The sequence below is a fragment of the Myxocyprinus asiaticus genome, chromosome 15, assembly GCF_019703515.2.
Source record: "Myxocyprinus asiaticus isolate MX2 ecotype Aquarium Trade chromosome 15, UBuf_Myxa_2, whole genome shotgun sequence".
Taxonomy (NCBI): domain Eukaryota; kingdom Metazoa; phylum Chordata; class Actinopteri; order Cypriniformes; family Catostomidae; genus Myxocyprinus; species Myxocyprinus asiaticus.
Genome location: NC_059358.1, coordinates 36,054,514 through 36,072,376, shown reverse-complemented (window position 1 = coordinate 36,072,376; position 17,863 = coordinate 36,054,514). Strand labels below are relative to the sequence as shown.

General features: G+C 38.4%; 1 protein-coding gene and 1 pseudogene across 1 annotated transcript in view; one reads left to right on the top strand and one right to left on the bottom strand.

Annotated features, from left to right (window-relative positions):
• The window catches only part of LOC127452715 (adenylate cyclase type 2-like), a 224,604-nt gene extending 223,054 nt beyond the window's left edge, over positions 1 to 1,550 (top strand). The window contains exons 24-25 of the mRNA XM_051718353.1: positions 472 to 596; positions 1,122 to 1,550. Coding sequence (XP_051574313.1) covers positions 472 to 596; positions 1,122 to 1,274 — 278 coding nt within the window. The 3' untranslated portion in view covers positions 1,275 to 1,550. The remainder of the gene's footprint in view (positions 1 to 471; positions 597 to 1,121) is intronic.
• Positions 1,551 to 2,638: 1,088 nt separating this feature from the next.
• The window catches only part of LOC127452690 (dynein axonemal heavy chain 5-like), a 220,522-nt pseudogene continuing 205,297 nt past the window's right edge, over positions 2,639 to 17,863 (bottom strand).

Genomic DNA, 17,863 nt, shown 5'->3' with positions numbered 1-17,863 from the left:
TGCAATGATTTCTTTGAAATTACAAAAGGCTTATGTCATATCATGATGTGATTCTGAGAGTGCTATTGTACTCTAAAACCTTACATGCTCTGCAAATGCCTGTTCTTCCTTTGAGTTTGTGATTTCCTTGTGTATGTGTAATATGGTATTTAAGAAGTAACATCAGTAATAATTACATGATTGTTTTGAGTAATATTGTTATTTCTGCTGTACGTGAGGTTTTATTTATTTGATTTTATGTAGTTCTGTGTTTGTTCATCTTGATTAGAAGGCAAAAAAAAAAAAAAATCATAAAAATACAGGACAATAGTATTGTAAAAGTATTATCGAACCTAAAAAGGGAAATCATAGTTTATTAACCAAAATTATGTAAACCAACTGGTTCAATATATACTTGAATTTATAGTAATTTTACACACAGTACTCTCTCTCTCTCTTTCTCTCTCTCTCTCTATATATATATATCTGCAGGTATTAATCATGGGCCTGTGATTGCTGGTGTGATCGGAGCTCAGAAGCCTCAATATGACATCTGGGGCAATACAGTGAATGTAGCCAGCAGAATGGACAGCACAGGGGTGCTGGGGAAAATACAGGTACAATGCCTTCTTTGTTTTGTTAGTCAAATTTAAATTTGTGAATGAAAGTAGAAACAGGGGTATTGCAGAGTTAAAGAAGAAGTGTTTTACTTGTCATGTGTTTTCAATGCAAATTTATGGCAGCCCCCATAGGACAGCCCATGTAAAATATAATTATATTTTAATTCAAAATCAGCTTTTATTAAGCTATATATATTACTGCAGTTTCAAACTCATGAGTCTGTACATGACTGTAAACATTTTTGTTAATTTTTTTGTGAAAAAAAATATACACCTTAAAATAGGATATAAATCCTACTTCATTTTTTTTTTTTTTTTGCTTCCTTGTTGATTCTCCATGTCTTAATTGCCCGAAGTCCTAACTCAGTCCCTTTTTGTGAAGGTTTAATTAAGTTGAAACAAGTGTTTGTGAAAGCTGCTTAAGTGTTTAGACAAAAAAAAAAAAAAAACATTTAATGCAATGTACAGTGTGCAGCAGAATAACTCATTAATTAATTAAGTTTCTTTTGTGGTTGTGTGCAGGTTACAGAAGAGACGAGTCGTATCTTGCAGACGTTAGGCTACATGTGCACATGCAGAGGAATTATAAATGTAAAGGGGAAAGGGGAGCTGAAAACATACTTCATCCACACTGAGATGAGCCGGTCTTTATCCCAGGGGAATGTAATGCCATGAATCATGACAACAGTTGTGACATCCACAAACAGGAATAAAAGAGACATTTGTAAATAACTACGACCTAGTCTTTAGATGCACGAGATCTTGGATGTATTGACAGTGATACCATTTCTACTGTATCTCATAGGCAGGGTTTGTGCACAGGGTACTGTATGTAAGTATGGTAGCAATTATTTTGTAAGAAAATCTAATATAACAAAAAAGTGTTTTGATGTTTTAATGCCATTGTTTTTTCTTTTTGTAAAAACTTCATTAAACTTTATATGTATTTTGTTTTCCTGTGGGCGTCATTATTTTATTTACTGATATGTCTAAACCATTTATGGCAGTACCTTTAAGGGGGGACGATTTTCTTAATAACCCAGACCATAAATGCACCATTAATTGCTGCATTTATATACTGTATATACTGTAAATAAGCAAACACACAACTCAATTTTATAATCATTTTCTGACAATAACTTTGGTTTATTGAACTGTTAAAAATGGGCTGAGGTAGGGGCCTGGGTAGCTCAGTGAGTATTGATGCTGACTACCACCCCTGGAGTCACGAGTTCGAATCCAGGGCGTGCTGAGTGACTCCAGCCAGGTCTCCTAAGCAACCAAATTGGCCCAGTTGCTAGGGAGGGTAGAGTCACATCAGGTAACCTCCTTGGGGTCGCTATAATGTGGTTCGCTCTCGGTGGGGTACGTGGTGAGTTGTGCGTGGATGCCGCGGTGGATGGCGTGAAGCCTCCACACACGCTATGTCTCTGCGGTAAGGCACTCAACAAGCCACGTGATAAGATGCTCAGATTGACGGTCTCAGACACGGAGGCAACTGAGATTCGCCCTCCGCCACCCGGACTGAGGCGAGTCACTACGCCACCACGAGGACTTAGAGCGCTCCAAATTGGGGAGAAAAAGGGGAGGAAAATAAATTGGGCTGAGGTGTTCAGGCCAACGAAGCCTTGACTTGTACACCTGAAACATTTGCACACCTGAGTACACTTCAGCAGGGCTGTTAATCAGCAGGCTTTTATCTGGCTTTGACTCCTCAGGTTCATGCATTTAAAGACAAGACACAGCAGATAATCTCGAAAGGCACTCAAGTTGTGGTGGGTAAAAAAACATATGTTGAGAAAATATAATATTATGTTGTATTCACAGGTCTTGCTGTGGTTTATGAGATCTCCTATATGACACTACAGATAACTTCACTAAGACTGACAGCACAAAACATTTTATTTGGTTGCACAGAATAACCATCCATACCTAAAAAAATATTTGAAGCATCTTAAGATAAACAATTTTAGTTTCTGAAAATATCAGAAACTCAGAAGATCAGAAGGTGTACATCTACATTTGTATATGTTAATTTGTGTGGATTATTTGACCGCACAGAAGGGCAACTCATCTCAGGATCCAGTACTCTGGAGGTTGACTGTTTTTCAGGTCAACAGCTGCAATGTAGTTCAGATCTGTTCGAACAGGTTTCTTGTATATTGGACATGAGTACAAGCGAGAACCTTTGACACCTGAGGAATGATAAAAATAAAATGATTATATTCATATCTAGATTACTTGCCATCACATATCATTAGTTTGCATTTTTCATATGTTATTTCCAGGAAAGGAGTTTAATTAGTATGACTGCTACAAGCAAAGTCCAGTTTTTCTTTCTTTTTTAAAAAAATTTATTTTATTTTTTAAGGCCCATCAAAAGGCATCACACTAACGGCTGGACACAAATACTTAATTTCTCCAACTTTTCTTATTTAAACAAAATCTTACGACATAAGTTTTATCAAAACTCTCAATATTCATTATTTATACAATCTTGTTCAAATACAAGTATATCAGAATCAGCTTTATTGCCAAGTATGCTTACACATACAAGGAATTTGTCTTGGTGACAGGAGCTTCCAGTGTTCAACAATACAAACACAATACAAAAACAGAAGCAAGACATAAATAATAATAAAAAATAATTATACACATACGTACATACACACACAGACACATACATACATACATACACACATACACATACGTAGTGCAAATCTAATACAAATCTGTTATATTATGTATAGTGCAAAATACATATCTGTTATGTACAGTGCAAATGTTTTTTTTTGTTTTTGTTTTTTCAGAGGAATGAAATGGCAGAAGAGGTTGGATTTGTTATATAAAAATATAAAAAAGACTAAATTGTGTATTGCACATAGTTATTGCTCAATGGGGTAATTTAACTGTTCATGAGATGATAGCCTGAGGGAAAAAAAACTGTTCTTGTGCCTGACGGTTCTGGTGCTCAGAGCTCTGAAGCGTCAGCCAGAAGGCAACAGTTCAAAAAGGTAATGGGCAGGGTGAGTGGGGTCCAGAGTGATTTTTCCAGCCTTTTTCCCTTACTCTGGAAGTGTATAGTTCTTGAAGGGGTGCAGGGGGCAACCAATAATCCTTTCAGCAGTCCGAATTGTCCTTTGTAGTCTTCTGATGTCTGATTTCAGATCTGAACCAAACCAGACAGTTATTGAAGTGCAGAGGACAGACTCAATGACTGCTGAGTAGAACTGTATCAGCAGCACTTGTGGCAGGTTGAACTTCCTCAGCTGGCAAAGGAAGTACAACCTTTGCTGGGCCTTTTTCACAATGGAGTCAATGTGTGTCTCCCACTTCAGGTCCTATGAGATGGTAGTGCCCAGGAACCTAAATGACTCCACTGCTGCCACAGTGCTGTTTAGAATGGTGAGGGGGGTCAGTGTTGGGTTGTTCCTCCTAAAGTCCACAATCATCTCCACCGTTTTGAGCGTGTTCAGCTCAAGGTTGTTTTGACTGCACCAGACAGCCAGCTGTTCAACCTCCCTTCTGTATGCAGACTCATCGTCATCTCGGATGAGGCCGATGACCGTGGTGTCATCTGCAAACTTCAGGAGCTTGACAGAGGGTCCTTGGTGATGCAGTCATTGGTGTAGAGGGAGAAGAGTAGTGGGGAGAACACACATCCCTGGGGGGGGGTTGCTGATTGTACAGGTGCTGGAAGTGAGTTTCCCCTGTCTCACAAGCTGCTGCCTGTCTGTCAGAAAGCTGGTAATCCACTGACAGATAGACATGGGAACAGAGAGTTGGTGTAATTTAGTCTGAAGTATAGCTGTGATGATGGTGTTGAAAGCCTAACTGAAGTCCACAAAAAGGATCCTTGCATATGTCCCTGGTCTGTCCAGATGTTGCAGAATATGATGCAATCCCGTGTTGACTGCATCATCCACAGACCTGTTTGCTCAATAAGCAAATTGAAGGGGATCTAGAAAGGGTGTAGTGATGTTCTTCAGGTGGGCCAACACTCATTAAGTCCTGTGATTTTTGGTTCTTTGGGACAGGAATAATGATGGAGCATTTGAAGCAGCATGGGACTTCACACTGCTCCAGTGATTTATTGAAGATCTGTGTGAAGATGGGGGCCAGCTGGTTAGCATAGGATCGAAGACACGCTGGTGAGACGCCATCTGGGCCTGAATCTTTCCTCGTCTTTTGTTTCCGAAAGACCTGGCTCACATCATCTTCACAGATCTTAAGTGCAGGTTGAGTAGCAGGAGGGGGGAGGAGGGGGGTTGCAGGAGGTGTTGGTGTTTGTGTGAAGTGAATGTCGGAGTGGGGTGTGAGATTGGCCTTTCAAATCTGCAGTAGAACACATTCAGGTCATCAGCCAGTTGTTGGTCCACCACAGGGTTGGGGGTAGGAGTCCTGTAATTTGTGAGTTGTTTCATGCCACTCCACACTAATGCAGTGTCGTTAGCTGAAAACTTGTTTTTCAGCTTCTCAGAATATCTTATTTTAGCCACTCTGATTTCCTTGTTCAGTGTGTTCCTGGCCTGATTGTACAAGACTTTATCCCCACCCCTGTAAGCATCCTCTTTGGCCTGACGAAGCTGCCTGAGCTCTGCTGTAAACCACGGTTTGTCGTTGGTGAACTTTAAATAAGTCCTAGTAGGAATGTACATATCCTCACAGAAACTGATATATGATGTAACAGTATCTGTGTGCTCTTCCAGGTCTGTGGCTGAAGCCTCAAAATCACTCCAGTCCATGCAATCGAAGCAGGCTTGTAGTTCCCGCTCTGCTTCATTGGTCCATCTCTTTACAGTCCTTACTACTGGCTTGGTTGATTTTAATTTCTGCTTGTAGGTTGGAAGAAGATGAACCAGACAATGATCAGAGAATCCCAAAGCTGCTCTAGGGACAGAGCGATATGCATTCTTTATTGTTGTGTAACAATGATCCAGTATGTTCCTGTCTCTGATGGGGCATGTAATGTGCTGTTTGTATTTGGGCAGTTCACATGTGAGATTTGCTTTGTTAAAATCCCCAAGAATAATAATAACTGAGTCTGGGTATTGTTGTTCTGATTTGATGAGTCAGCTGTTGCAGCACTGTGTTCACACACGCATTTGGCGCCATATACACACTCACCAGAATAAACGAGGAAAACTTCCATGGTGAGTAAAACGGCTTACAGTTAACAAAGAGCGCTTCCAAATTAAGACAGCACATCCTCTTTAACATTGTTACATCTGTACACCTACTTTCACTGATGTAAAAGCATGTTCCACCGCCTATCATTTTCCCCATTAACTCCGTGATGCGATCTGCTCTGTACAGCTGAAAGCCAGGCAGATGTAACGCGCTGTCCGGAATGGCTTCACTCAGCCAGGTTTCTGTGAAGCACAAGGCAGCAGAGTTTGAAAAGTCCTTGTTTGTACGTAATTCGTCCATTTTGTTAGGAAGAGAGCGGAGATTCGCTAGATGAGTACTCGGCAGCGCTGTTCGAAATCCGCGCCGACGGAGCCTGACCAGCGCGCCTGCTCGTCTCCCTCGCCTGCATCTCATAGCGCGTTTAAACAACACTGCTACGCCTCCGACTAAAATGTACAGCAAAACGTCTGAATATTCAAAAACCGGGAAAAGATTGTCTGGTATATGCTGCCGAATGTTCAGCAGTTCATCCCTGGTAAAACTGACTGGGAAAATATTACTGAACACAGGACAAACAAACAAAAACAACAAAAGAACTGAAGAGCTACACACCGAGGTGGCCATCCATGGCGTCATCTTGCTTTTATAAATAGCATAAATACTTTTAAAATAGCATTTTCCAGGCCAGGAAAAGTAATGGAATCTTAAAAGTCAGAAAAGTCATGGAAATTTCTAAAGTAGACATTTTCTAGGTATGCTCTGCTCAAAAATATTTCATCAGCTACTGTAGACATTGTTTTTACAGTATTATACCTGGCTCGGTTTTCTGTTGGTTCACAGCATTTCACAAATTAATCTTAATGATTTATTAACAAACCAGTCTGAATTAAAATTAGTTTTAAACATATGCAAAGGTAGAAAAAAAAAAAAAAGGAAAAAACTAGTTTGGTAAAGTTTGTTAGACAAACTTGGATGTTGGCTTGACAATACCTGGCCTGAAAGTTGAAAAGGTTAGGGACTGACAGACAGACAGATAGAAGTTTAAATAGAATCTGTCAAGCCAGCATAAACATATCACACTGTTTTTACATTCCACTCACATCAGACTGCAAATGATTCCCTAGGATCACAGCTATTTTTCACTGAATGTAAATACTAATTACTGTTGCCATCATGACTATTATCATCATGTGTTTCAGCCGTATTCCTGAAGGACAGTTTACATTATACTACTATTATTAGAAATACATTCTATTATATAATGACTGAGTACATAAAGCCAAGATCGTTATTCATTCCCCCCAACACACACACACCGCACATGCACATGTTCTTCTGATAATAAAATCCTGAATCAACTTTATTCTGCTTTAATAATGGATATTTGGATAAAACTAAACAGAGTGCACACTCATTGCTCTTTACAGGATTCCCACTGTCATGGAAAACCTGAAAATATGAGGCAATATTAAAATATTAAAAGTAAATAAATATTTACTATAGACTTTTAATATTTTAATACTGCCTATTTAATATTTAATGTCAAAATATTTCATGAGTTTGAAATTGCTTAAGTGTAGTGTACAACTTGCCAATCTACAGTGCAGGTATAATGATGTCTCATTTGTCAGTGAATTGTACTTTTGAGTCCGTTATTTTGAATGAGGACAAGTCATGGAAATGTATAGGTCAAAAAGGGTGGGAACCCTGACTTTAGCTGTAATAAACCAGCTAAAACCGAATATGATCACTAAGGCTTGAACTAAGGCTTGAATAAAAATAAGTCAGTTTCTCCGCCAAACTCCAGTCAAATCAAATCTGTATTAATCCATCATATCTAATTAACCAATCAGTGACTTGGAAACAATGGAGAATTTAACATTAACCTCTAATATTTTCCTTGTATATGTCTCTTTTGTCATTATTCCCATGACTGAGGAAATGAACTGGGCTGCCCTGTCACTTACAGACCCCGTTTCATATGAAAAGCGCATATACATGCACTGTCATCACTACTGCACTGAAGATCATTCATATAGTTGATTTGAATTGTTGTGAAAATTAGCCTCCTTGATGTGACAATCTTTGTATTATAAGCTTGGGTCCGCAAAGAGTGCCACACAATATCATGCCACATTCATTGTTTTCTGATGGACCTTTAAGGGATCAAGCATTAAAAGATTGTTCCTTCAGTTTTAACTGACATGTTGTTTAACTCTTTTATTTTGTGTTTTAGTCTTTTTCACCAAACTGTTGCTCTCCCTCTCTGCGAAGAACTCTAACTTTGCATTTTTAAAGAAAAGTATGCAGCAAAGAATCATTCTAATATACCAAAAGCCTAATGCATTAAAATAAACTGCACAAATAATTGTAATTACAAGTCTGCTTCTTCTCACCATTGTTTTCAGCATACATCCTGATCACAGGCATCATCTCAAAAAGAACTTTGAGTTTGGAGTTGATGAGCTTGCAGTTCCTGCGATCCCAGCAGGCCACTTCCAGACAGAGACCGTAGACGTACACGCCCTCTGCAGGGGGCTGTGTGATGTCATCCTTCATCCATTTAGTGATTTTATTACACATAAACAATCCGGTCCAGCGCACACCCCTTGCTAGCACAAGTGATCTCCTGTCAAGTGAGACAGTGTTAAAAATAATGTGTAGATGTGCTTGTAACTTATTATCATGGATAATGGACAGTTATGGTCCTGAATGCTGATTGGTCAAAATGGCTTTACAGCCATACTAAAATATATAATATAGTGAGCAGAAATGGCACAAAACACTTTAGCTTCTGTGTATATCACTATGCAGCACCCATAGAGACTACCTAAGCACTACACTAGAGACTATATCTTCTAGCGGAAAGATGGCACTTAATGGATTTGCTTTATTCATTGATATTTTTATTATGTACTGTAGTAACTCTTCTCTAAAAACAATAAGTCATCTGATACTGTACTACTATATTTTGAATATAGTCCACTGTGCGGACTATGTGCGGACACCCTTGTGCATACGTCATATTTACAATGCACAACCTCTCATGCCTTATTGCTTAAAAAGATTAGAATATAACAAAATAGAATAGAATGATTTTTATATAATTCTATAATTTACATAATTCTATAATTATTTATTAAATAATTATTTTAAAAATTCACACTAAAATCCTCATGTTGTTCAACTTAGATCAGATTAGGAAGATGACTCCTGTGCCCCACAATTAAAGCAACAAACAAGTCCATAATTAAAAAATGAATAAATATATAAATAAAATCAAAAATGTTTAGCTGAGCCTGATATGAAGTGTTTGTGTTTTTTCTAAGTTTATTCTAAGAGCTGCAGGTTTTGACACATAAACCCAGCTGAGAGTTGGAAGCAGGACAGGTGTTAAATTTTAATTAAAAGAATCCTGATTCTTACGAGCTGTTTACCCCCAAGACATTAGCCAGAACATTCCACGCAGAGCAGTTCCCTCCCACAGTTCCCAGAGTGAGGGTGACACGCTCTTCAGTGTTCACGCACAGGGCTCATAATGCACGGTTTTGAGGTTCTCGTGCATTGTGAAAGCAGGTTCTGCAGGTTAACACATTCGCGCATTTCCAAACATTTGTTACCACTGTAAGTTAATATACAACTAAAAAAGCAACACAGAACCACAGAAAATAAGATGACAGAGCTTCAGCAGATTTTACTCAGCAAAATTTTATATATATATTATATAAAAAAAGAAAAATAGAAATGACTATTGCATAGGCTAAAACAAATCTAGTACTCAAAATAATAATTATTATTTATTAATTATACAAGGCTTATTTGCTATATGGAAACTATAAATCAGTAACTGTAATCTGATTACAAATGTTAAAATGTAATGCATTACATTACAGAACATTTTGACTTAAAAAATAAGATTACAGTAACTAATACTTCTGTCAGTTTCTACACTGTAAGCAGGCACAATTAATTGTGAAATGAATTCCCCCTCAGCATAAAACGTAGATAAAAATCAAACAGAAATTTGCAATATTCAAATGTAAAACCAAACAGTGCTGCCTTGTAGAGGACATCATTAACATGACTTTTGTGTTGAAGTGAAATGAAAACACTTTTGATCAGACCTCTCCTGAACTTGTCAACAGATCAGGAGGGGAATGAGTACAAGCTGAAGTTAAAGTTTATTTGAAGTGTGTGTGTGTAGTTCCCCACCTGTCTCATAGCTGTCAGAAACCCTGCGGGTTGAAGAAGCCTGTCATCCAGAAGTAGTTTGGTCTTCACTCAGTGATCCATTAGTGGAACTGCCGGTTCTGCTCCAGCAACTCTGTGAACCAAAACCCCAGAGTTGTGGAAACCCAGGAGGCAGGCACACACACACACACACACACACACACACACACACACACACACACACACACACACACACACAGCAAATCAGTTGAGCAGTACCATAGTTAAAACGTTCATACAGAGACAGTGTTTCTTAGCAAATCTAGATCTCACAGCTGCTTAAGGCAAACGGTACATGGGTGCACACACATGCAAAGAAAGGCATGACAAAGACATAACCAAAACAAATATGAAGATTCTGTCTTCATTGTGTAGATTCTGATTCATTTTGTTGTGAATAGTTCAGCTCATCAGAGACAAAGGACTCACTGAGGACAGGCCTTTGCAGTGTGCAAGTACAAAACACTCAAACAGGTACATATACAGTATGCTCAAAAACAAACACAACACACTGTATGTTACATCCTGGTTGTCATTCAGGAGGCAGTGTTTTCAATTAGCTCAGCTTGAGTAGCATATGAAAGCACAATTAAAGAAAAGCTGTTGTGCTGCCGGGCTGCAGATGGGATGAGGAGTTGTATTAAGCTATTTGTGTAACTTGAGCTCTTCTTTTACACTGGCTTTGAAATGATGTGCTGCTCCTTTAATCCAGTAATCTTCTCATTACAGTTTAAGGGTTTCACTACACAACTTTCAGAAGAAGCATGACACTAAATTTGCAACATAGTGGACAAGGGAACATATATGTACTGGGCTGCTCTTATGAAATGTGTTGGGCCTCATGTATTCAGATAGAAGACAAAGGCAGGCCTAACACAGTCGTAAAACCTAACTCCCACATACAAAGTCATAAATCTTACTGATAAAAACCACGCCAAAATCAAACAAAGGGAGTCCAAAACAGACTACAAATCCCATGAAGCCTTGCTCACTAAAGGATCGAACTCTCAACTCCTATTGGATGAGGCACACGACAGAACGCTCCTCAACCATTACGTCATCAGGAGTAGAAATATCTCTGAGATGCTTCTGGGATTTGCTTCCAGCAACTTTGCTCGCCGTGCGTAGACGCAGCTCATTGCTGCTCTCAGGTGTAGCCTCGTGGCACAAGGAAGTAACGTCTGACTTGAAACTGTGGCCATACAATCTCCATCTCGCTGGACGAGTTGAGATTACTCTGTGTTCCACCAAAAACTCTAACGGATCCGAAGGAGACTGCTGAGCAATCCGCATCTTCATCCGTTTGCCTGCAGAAGTGAAGAGATAAAAGATTTCTCTTCCATCTTCAATCAAGCCAATGTTGCTGATTTCTCTGCCTGCCCGCCGAGAATCAGCAGCCGTACCGCCCACCGACAGAGCGAGGAATTGGCCTCCCGTCATCACCCGAGCCTCGAGGAACCAAGTCGGAGTTAAAGGACGGATGAACACACATTCGTCTGTGTCCTCATACGATTCAAGTATGAGGTTTACGTCTGGGCAGAGATAGAATATTATAGTGTGTTATTCTTGTGTATCAAGGTTATTGCTTGTACAGTTTACGGACCGCCGAGTCCGCTCATTGCTGCTAATAATACTCAAGGTATTACTGTAATGTACTGTTATCATGAATGAGATCTGCTGTGTTGTAGTCCAACCACATTGGACTGTTGTGTATTTCCACCATCGCAGGTGAGAGCAGCACACTGAGTATAAAGAATCAAAGACCGCGGGATGGTTTACGAGCCGTCCACCGCGTCTCTAAGTGATAAACTAACAGGTGCTTTCTCTCCCACAGTCACAAAACTGGCTTTGGTGCCGTCACTTAATTCTCTCTCTCTCTCGTACTAACCACACACACACACACGCGCGACCCCTTACAAACATTCTCGCACACACTTTTGGCTAGTAGATAACTTTGCGATAAAGCTCAGCTTTGTCCCTAAGTTATCGTACAAGCGGAGACATGCGGTAAATGGGCAGATGCCATTGACCGGTTTCTCACGTGACGTACTCTCCACGAGAGTCAGGTCCGCCATTTTGTGCGCGTCCCTCCTTACACACACTCACGCACATTCTCTCTCTCACACACACACCTTCCTCTCATGAGTTATAGGATTATTTTGGTTACCATATCTAATCATATCACTGTTTAGTTTGTAGTTGTAAGTCGGAAGTTTACTGACTGCATTGTATTAATTATTAATTGATATTACTGCATAAATAAACTTGTGAAAAAAGTGTTTTGGTTTGTTTTGCATACACCTGTGCCAAATGCTGATGGGACGCCAGTGCTCGGATTCAAGTCTTCATTGTTTTTTGTTTTCGAAAATCGATATTCTTCGGATGTCGATTTTCTTAAGAGAGCAATCTAATATTGAGACTGTTATACTATCTGGTTATTAGTCCCTGATTCAAGGGTGGTGCCCCGGTGATATTAATCCTTATTAATATTCTATTGATTTTGATAATTGATAATTATCTTTGATGATTGTTGAATTTGAAGGATCAATAAGCTAGTGTTAATTTTAATCAATGTTTCATCAATGTTAACAATTAACGATTATCTTTGATAATTGTTGATTTAAAGGATTAAAAAAGCTAACATTGATTCAAATCAATGTTCTATTGATTTTAATAATTAATCATTGTCTTTGATAATTATTAATTATTGCTAATAACCAAACCCGCTCATAAACGTAGTGCACTACATTTACTGGAGCCCCATATGAGGTTTTAATGAGTTAGATTCTATTATTTAATTTAAATATTAATTAATAACTAAAGAAATAATTATTAATTATTTCTGATAGTAACACTGATCTAAACAACCAGTAAAGCCCTACAAATGTCTGAAGAAAATTTCTGCTGTGTAAGGTTGTTGATTTAGCATTTTAATTCAGTGTGATGAATTATATAAAAAGTAACGCTAAATATATAAATATAACTTGTATTTAGAGAAGATAGTGTGGTGGGGTATATTCATTGATGATATTATACTTATTTGGCCCGGGTCAGAGGCAGAGTTATTGACTTTTCACTCATATTTAAAAAATACCAATACTAATTTGAAACTCAGTTTAGATTTTTCATATACTGAGATTAACTTCCTTGATTTAAAGATCTTCAAGGATAGCAATGGTGATTTAGATTCGTCTATATATAGAAAAATAACAGATAGAAATACTATATTAAGGGCAGACAGCTTTCATCCCCCCTGACTAATAGAAAACATTCCTTTTGGACAGTTTCAGAGGTTGCAACGAATCTGTGATAAAGATTTTGACACCAAAGCTCAGGATATGGTTGAAAGATTCAAAAAAAGAGGGTATAAACATTGTGTTATTAGCAGAGCTTACAATAAAGCAAAAGGTATAAGTAGAAACCAATTATTGGAACAAAAATCTTGAAAATCAGATTTTGTAACACAATATAGTACAGAGGCAAGTAGAATTAAACAAATCATTAAAAAGAATTGAGAAATAATGTTGAGTGATCCCTCCCTCAGGGAAGCTTTCCCTGAATCTCCACACATTATTTTCTGGCGAGCAACTACTATTAAAGATAAACTGGTGAAAAGCAATCTCCCTCCTTTAAAACTAAATACCTGGTTAGGCCCTAAGGTTGGAAATCACAGATGTGGTAATTGCAATCATTGTGATAATTTTGTTAAATCAAATACTTTTACGGATGTAACATCAGGCCGTAAATTTGACAAAGTCAATATCCAATGGCCTTACATTACAGAGATGCAGATCATGGCGGCCCCAGTACACTGAAAATATTTGGTATTGAATATATCCCAAGCTCAATAAGGGGAGGAGATAGGTTAAAAAAGTTAGTGCAGAGGGAATCTTTTTGGATCTATACAATGAAAGCTACTCAATTCCCAGGTTTAAATGGAGAATTAGATTTTTCACCATACTTGTAAATGGTTTAGTTGTATTTTAATAAGTTACTTATAATGTTTATATTGAGCTGTACTTGCATATATTGTGATGTTTACAGATTCTTTTGAAATTGCTGACTTATATATATTTATGTATCTATTTCCCTTTAATGGATTTTTGTTGGTGCTGGTGTTTGTCATTTTGGTGTTTGTCATCAAGTGTTGCAATTCCCACTTGGAAGGTGTCACTGTCAGGTGATTGTGTTATGTGGTCCTATCATGTGACAATGTCACATGACACAAATTAGTCACATTATTTAAGGACTCTCAGTGTTTTTTTTCCCCATGCCCTGATGAAGGCTTTCTAGCCGCAACGCGTCGGTTTGTGGTTTTTAATTATTTTGGCCATGGTTTAATAAAGGCTTTCTTAAATTTTATACTTAAGCCTGAGTGCCTTGGATATATCCTTTTCTCATAACTGAAATAGTGTTCATATTGGCTGTATGTTAAACATATAAACATGATTGAATTGGGTGGGGGTGGGGACAGTCCACAACAAATTATAAAATTGAAGGAGGGAGCTGAGCCACATTAAGTGACCAGAATAGAGGCTGGGCTCTTTTCATTAGGGCCAATAAGCAACCACACAGCAACCATAGGGGAATGGCCTCCATGGCCATGAGCGCTGGCAGCAGCAGGGGAACAACCTCAGTGACCGTGAGCGCTGGCAGCAGCAAGCGAACGGCCTTCTTGGCCGTGAGTTCAGGCTGCGACAGGGGAATGGCCTCCATGGCCGAGGATGCTGGCACTGGGACAGCCGAGGCTTCAGGCGCTGGCTCTGGGATGGACAAGGCTTCAGGCTCTGGGACGGACGAGGCTTCAGGAACTGGCTCGTGGACCATGGCAGGCGTGGGGGCTGGCAGAGGTTTACTGCCATACCCCACAGTGTAAGGGGAGAATGTGAGCCTCAAATCATAGTCAATGAACTTGACCAAGGAAAGTTCACATCTACCTCCTGGCAGACAGGATTTCACAGGCTAATTAAGTCTGAACCAATAGCAGTCCCTGAGAAAAATATCTCCCCAGTTGAAATCCTGGGTGAGACTGCAGAACAGCTCTGTAAATTGCTCGATGGTATCACCTCCTTGTCTGGGAGACAACAATTGCCAAGCCACTAGATCCATAGTCTGGTCAGTTGTTCTGTAATGTTTGTAGGAACGAGGCATGAGAAGGAGGATCTAAGTGCAGGCTTTTTAATTAAAACTCAGAAAGCTAAACACAAGAAACTCAGACCATAACCATAGAACAAACCATTACATCCATACAGGTTAACAACTGACAAAGACAGAGGGCAATATATACAAAAGAACTAACGAGGTTAACAAGACACAGCTGAGATCAATCAAGGGGAACACAGAGAACAGAGACACAACAAAAACCAAATCTAATCTTCAAACTAAAAGTCTAAATCCTTCTAGCGACCTCAAGTGGCCACTAGGGAGAATGTCCCAAGTGTTACACTGTGACATTCTGACACATATAAATGCAATTTTATAATAAAGGGGCAAATAGAATGAACTTTGTTATCATGTTCGCCCTATAGTTGGGTAAATAAACGTAATAAATTAATAGTGGTATTAGTGGTTTCCATTACTGTTTGTTAATACTTAGGGTGTCCGGGCTTTAGAACAAACCTAATAATTATAAAATTTTGACCCATAACTAGTCCCATACCATTTGTGCTACTGACAAGAAGGATACCTCAGATCAGTTAAGGAGATGTGCTGTTACATTTCTAAGCACTTCATTTATGAAAAACTCACGATTTTCACCAAACATTAGGGCTGGGCGACTAATCATATTTTATTTTCAATTACAATTTTGGCTTACAACGATTATGAAAACAAGATAATCGAGATAAAATGATTATTACGCTGCATACCGTTTCATAATGAAACACCCCGGCATTAGATCTTTAAAGCATCCTAAAGTTCAAATAATAAGGAAGCGGGTTATGAAAATAAAAGTAGAAACTGCCATTTCTCTGTGCGGTCAGTGCCGCGTCTATGGGTTACGTGAAGTGACCGGGGAAGAGATTGAATCTTCTCCCGGCTGATGCACACTCTGGCGCAGGGATGCTCATCACTCGTGTGCGTTTTCTGCAGCTAGAATATAACATAGTGAATCATAATATATGTGTCACTTTCACTGTGTGTATCTCATCATGAAGAAACTCAGCGATACACAGCTCTATTAAGAAGAGAAAGTTTGTTTTTTTTTAGTTAAAGATGGATCGAAGTGAACATAAAGGTGATGGTGTAGTCTTAGTCCATTATACACTAGAACAAAATATGTTTTTGATTAGTCTTTTTTGGCTTGTTTACCAAATAATATCTAAAGCTCCTTTAAAACAACATACATTTACTTTAGGAGCTATACTGAAGATTGTTATTGGAGAATGTTGAATACAATATTTAATCAGGACTCAACATTACCACTTGTCCGGGACAAGTGGATTTTTGAAGGGGCAAGTGAAAGAGAATTTTTCTTGGCCAACCGGACAATCAGACTGAGTAAATCGTCAATAACGAAAAAATAACCGGCTATATTTGTGATAGCCTAGGCCTGTGTCACTTATTAGAAAGTTCATGTTCTTATTCTGCTGTTGAAAGTAATTCAGAGCACGTAAGTTTTTAATTTGCTAGCGATCTAGTAACAGCTGCTCCCTGTTTGATTGACAGGCGGCATGTGTGTGTGCTGAAAATGCTCGTGCTAATGTGCACCTGAACGGTCAAATACACTTAAAAATTCAGCCAAAATGCCCATTTTGGTGAGGTATTCATGCAAACACAGAGAGTGATGTCTAAAGTTAACGTAAACAGCAGAGAAAAAAAGCGGATTTGCACTACAATGTCGGACTTGTATGTATAAATGTAAGCTAATAGACCTGCTGCTAATGTGTCATTATAATAATCAAACAACCATAACAAGAAAACAAGAAAACACTAACTGCTCTTGACTGGGTAACTTTAGTAGATTTAAAAAGTATTAATGTATTATAATCATACAGTAAAGACCAGTATTAGTTTTTTGTTGCATTTCATTCTGAATGTTTACTTGAATACTTAACAGCCTACTGCTGTTAAAAACTTTAAAAAAGCACAAAATTTTCTTAATTTGAATTTTTTGTTCTATTATTTTTAATATATTTCTATTCATTGCTGTTTTTTATTGTTATTGTATTACTGGCTGTTTACTAGTCTTGAATAATTACTTAAGAACTTGAAACCATTCTTCTATAATTAACATATTAGTTGTGTTATTATTTGTTGTGGTTTTGAAGCTGAGAACTACAGACTACTGAAATTTTGGTATTGTGATCATGTATAGCCTTTATTGTACATGGTAGATCTTGCTGCAATAACATAATGAAAAAATAGATCTCATTCCATGGAACTATGAGCATCCCTGCTGTAAATGGAGGCTTTCCTTTATTTGACTATCATACATAACATTAAACAATTATCATATGACAATAGCCTCCTCGCCTACCCAGTGCAGTTTACATTTCAAGTCCAAGGAAATACACTGTTAAAAAGACAGAAAAGGTTAAATAAATGCATGATGTTTCCAAAGTCAATGAGTAATCGTGTTAAATAATCGTGATTATGATTTTCGAGAGCCCTAACTAACGTATGAGAAAACTTGCAAAAATCCCATAGAACCGGTGAAAAAATCCCATAGAGTTACACTGAAGGAGGAACTAAGCCCGAATAAACCAGAATATCTTAGAGACTTGGAAGTGGGAACTTTTGACTTAGAACAGTAAGCAACCACCTAATACAACCACTCAGAACAGCCTGATCTCACAGTGAAATCGGAAAGAGTAGATCGAACTTTCTTTCATCAAAATCGGTAAACGTTGACCGAAATTTCGAAAGTGGCCAATGCGGTAAGTGATGTAGGGCATATGGGCACG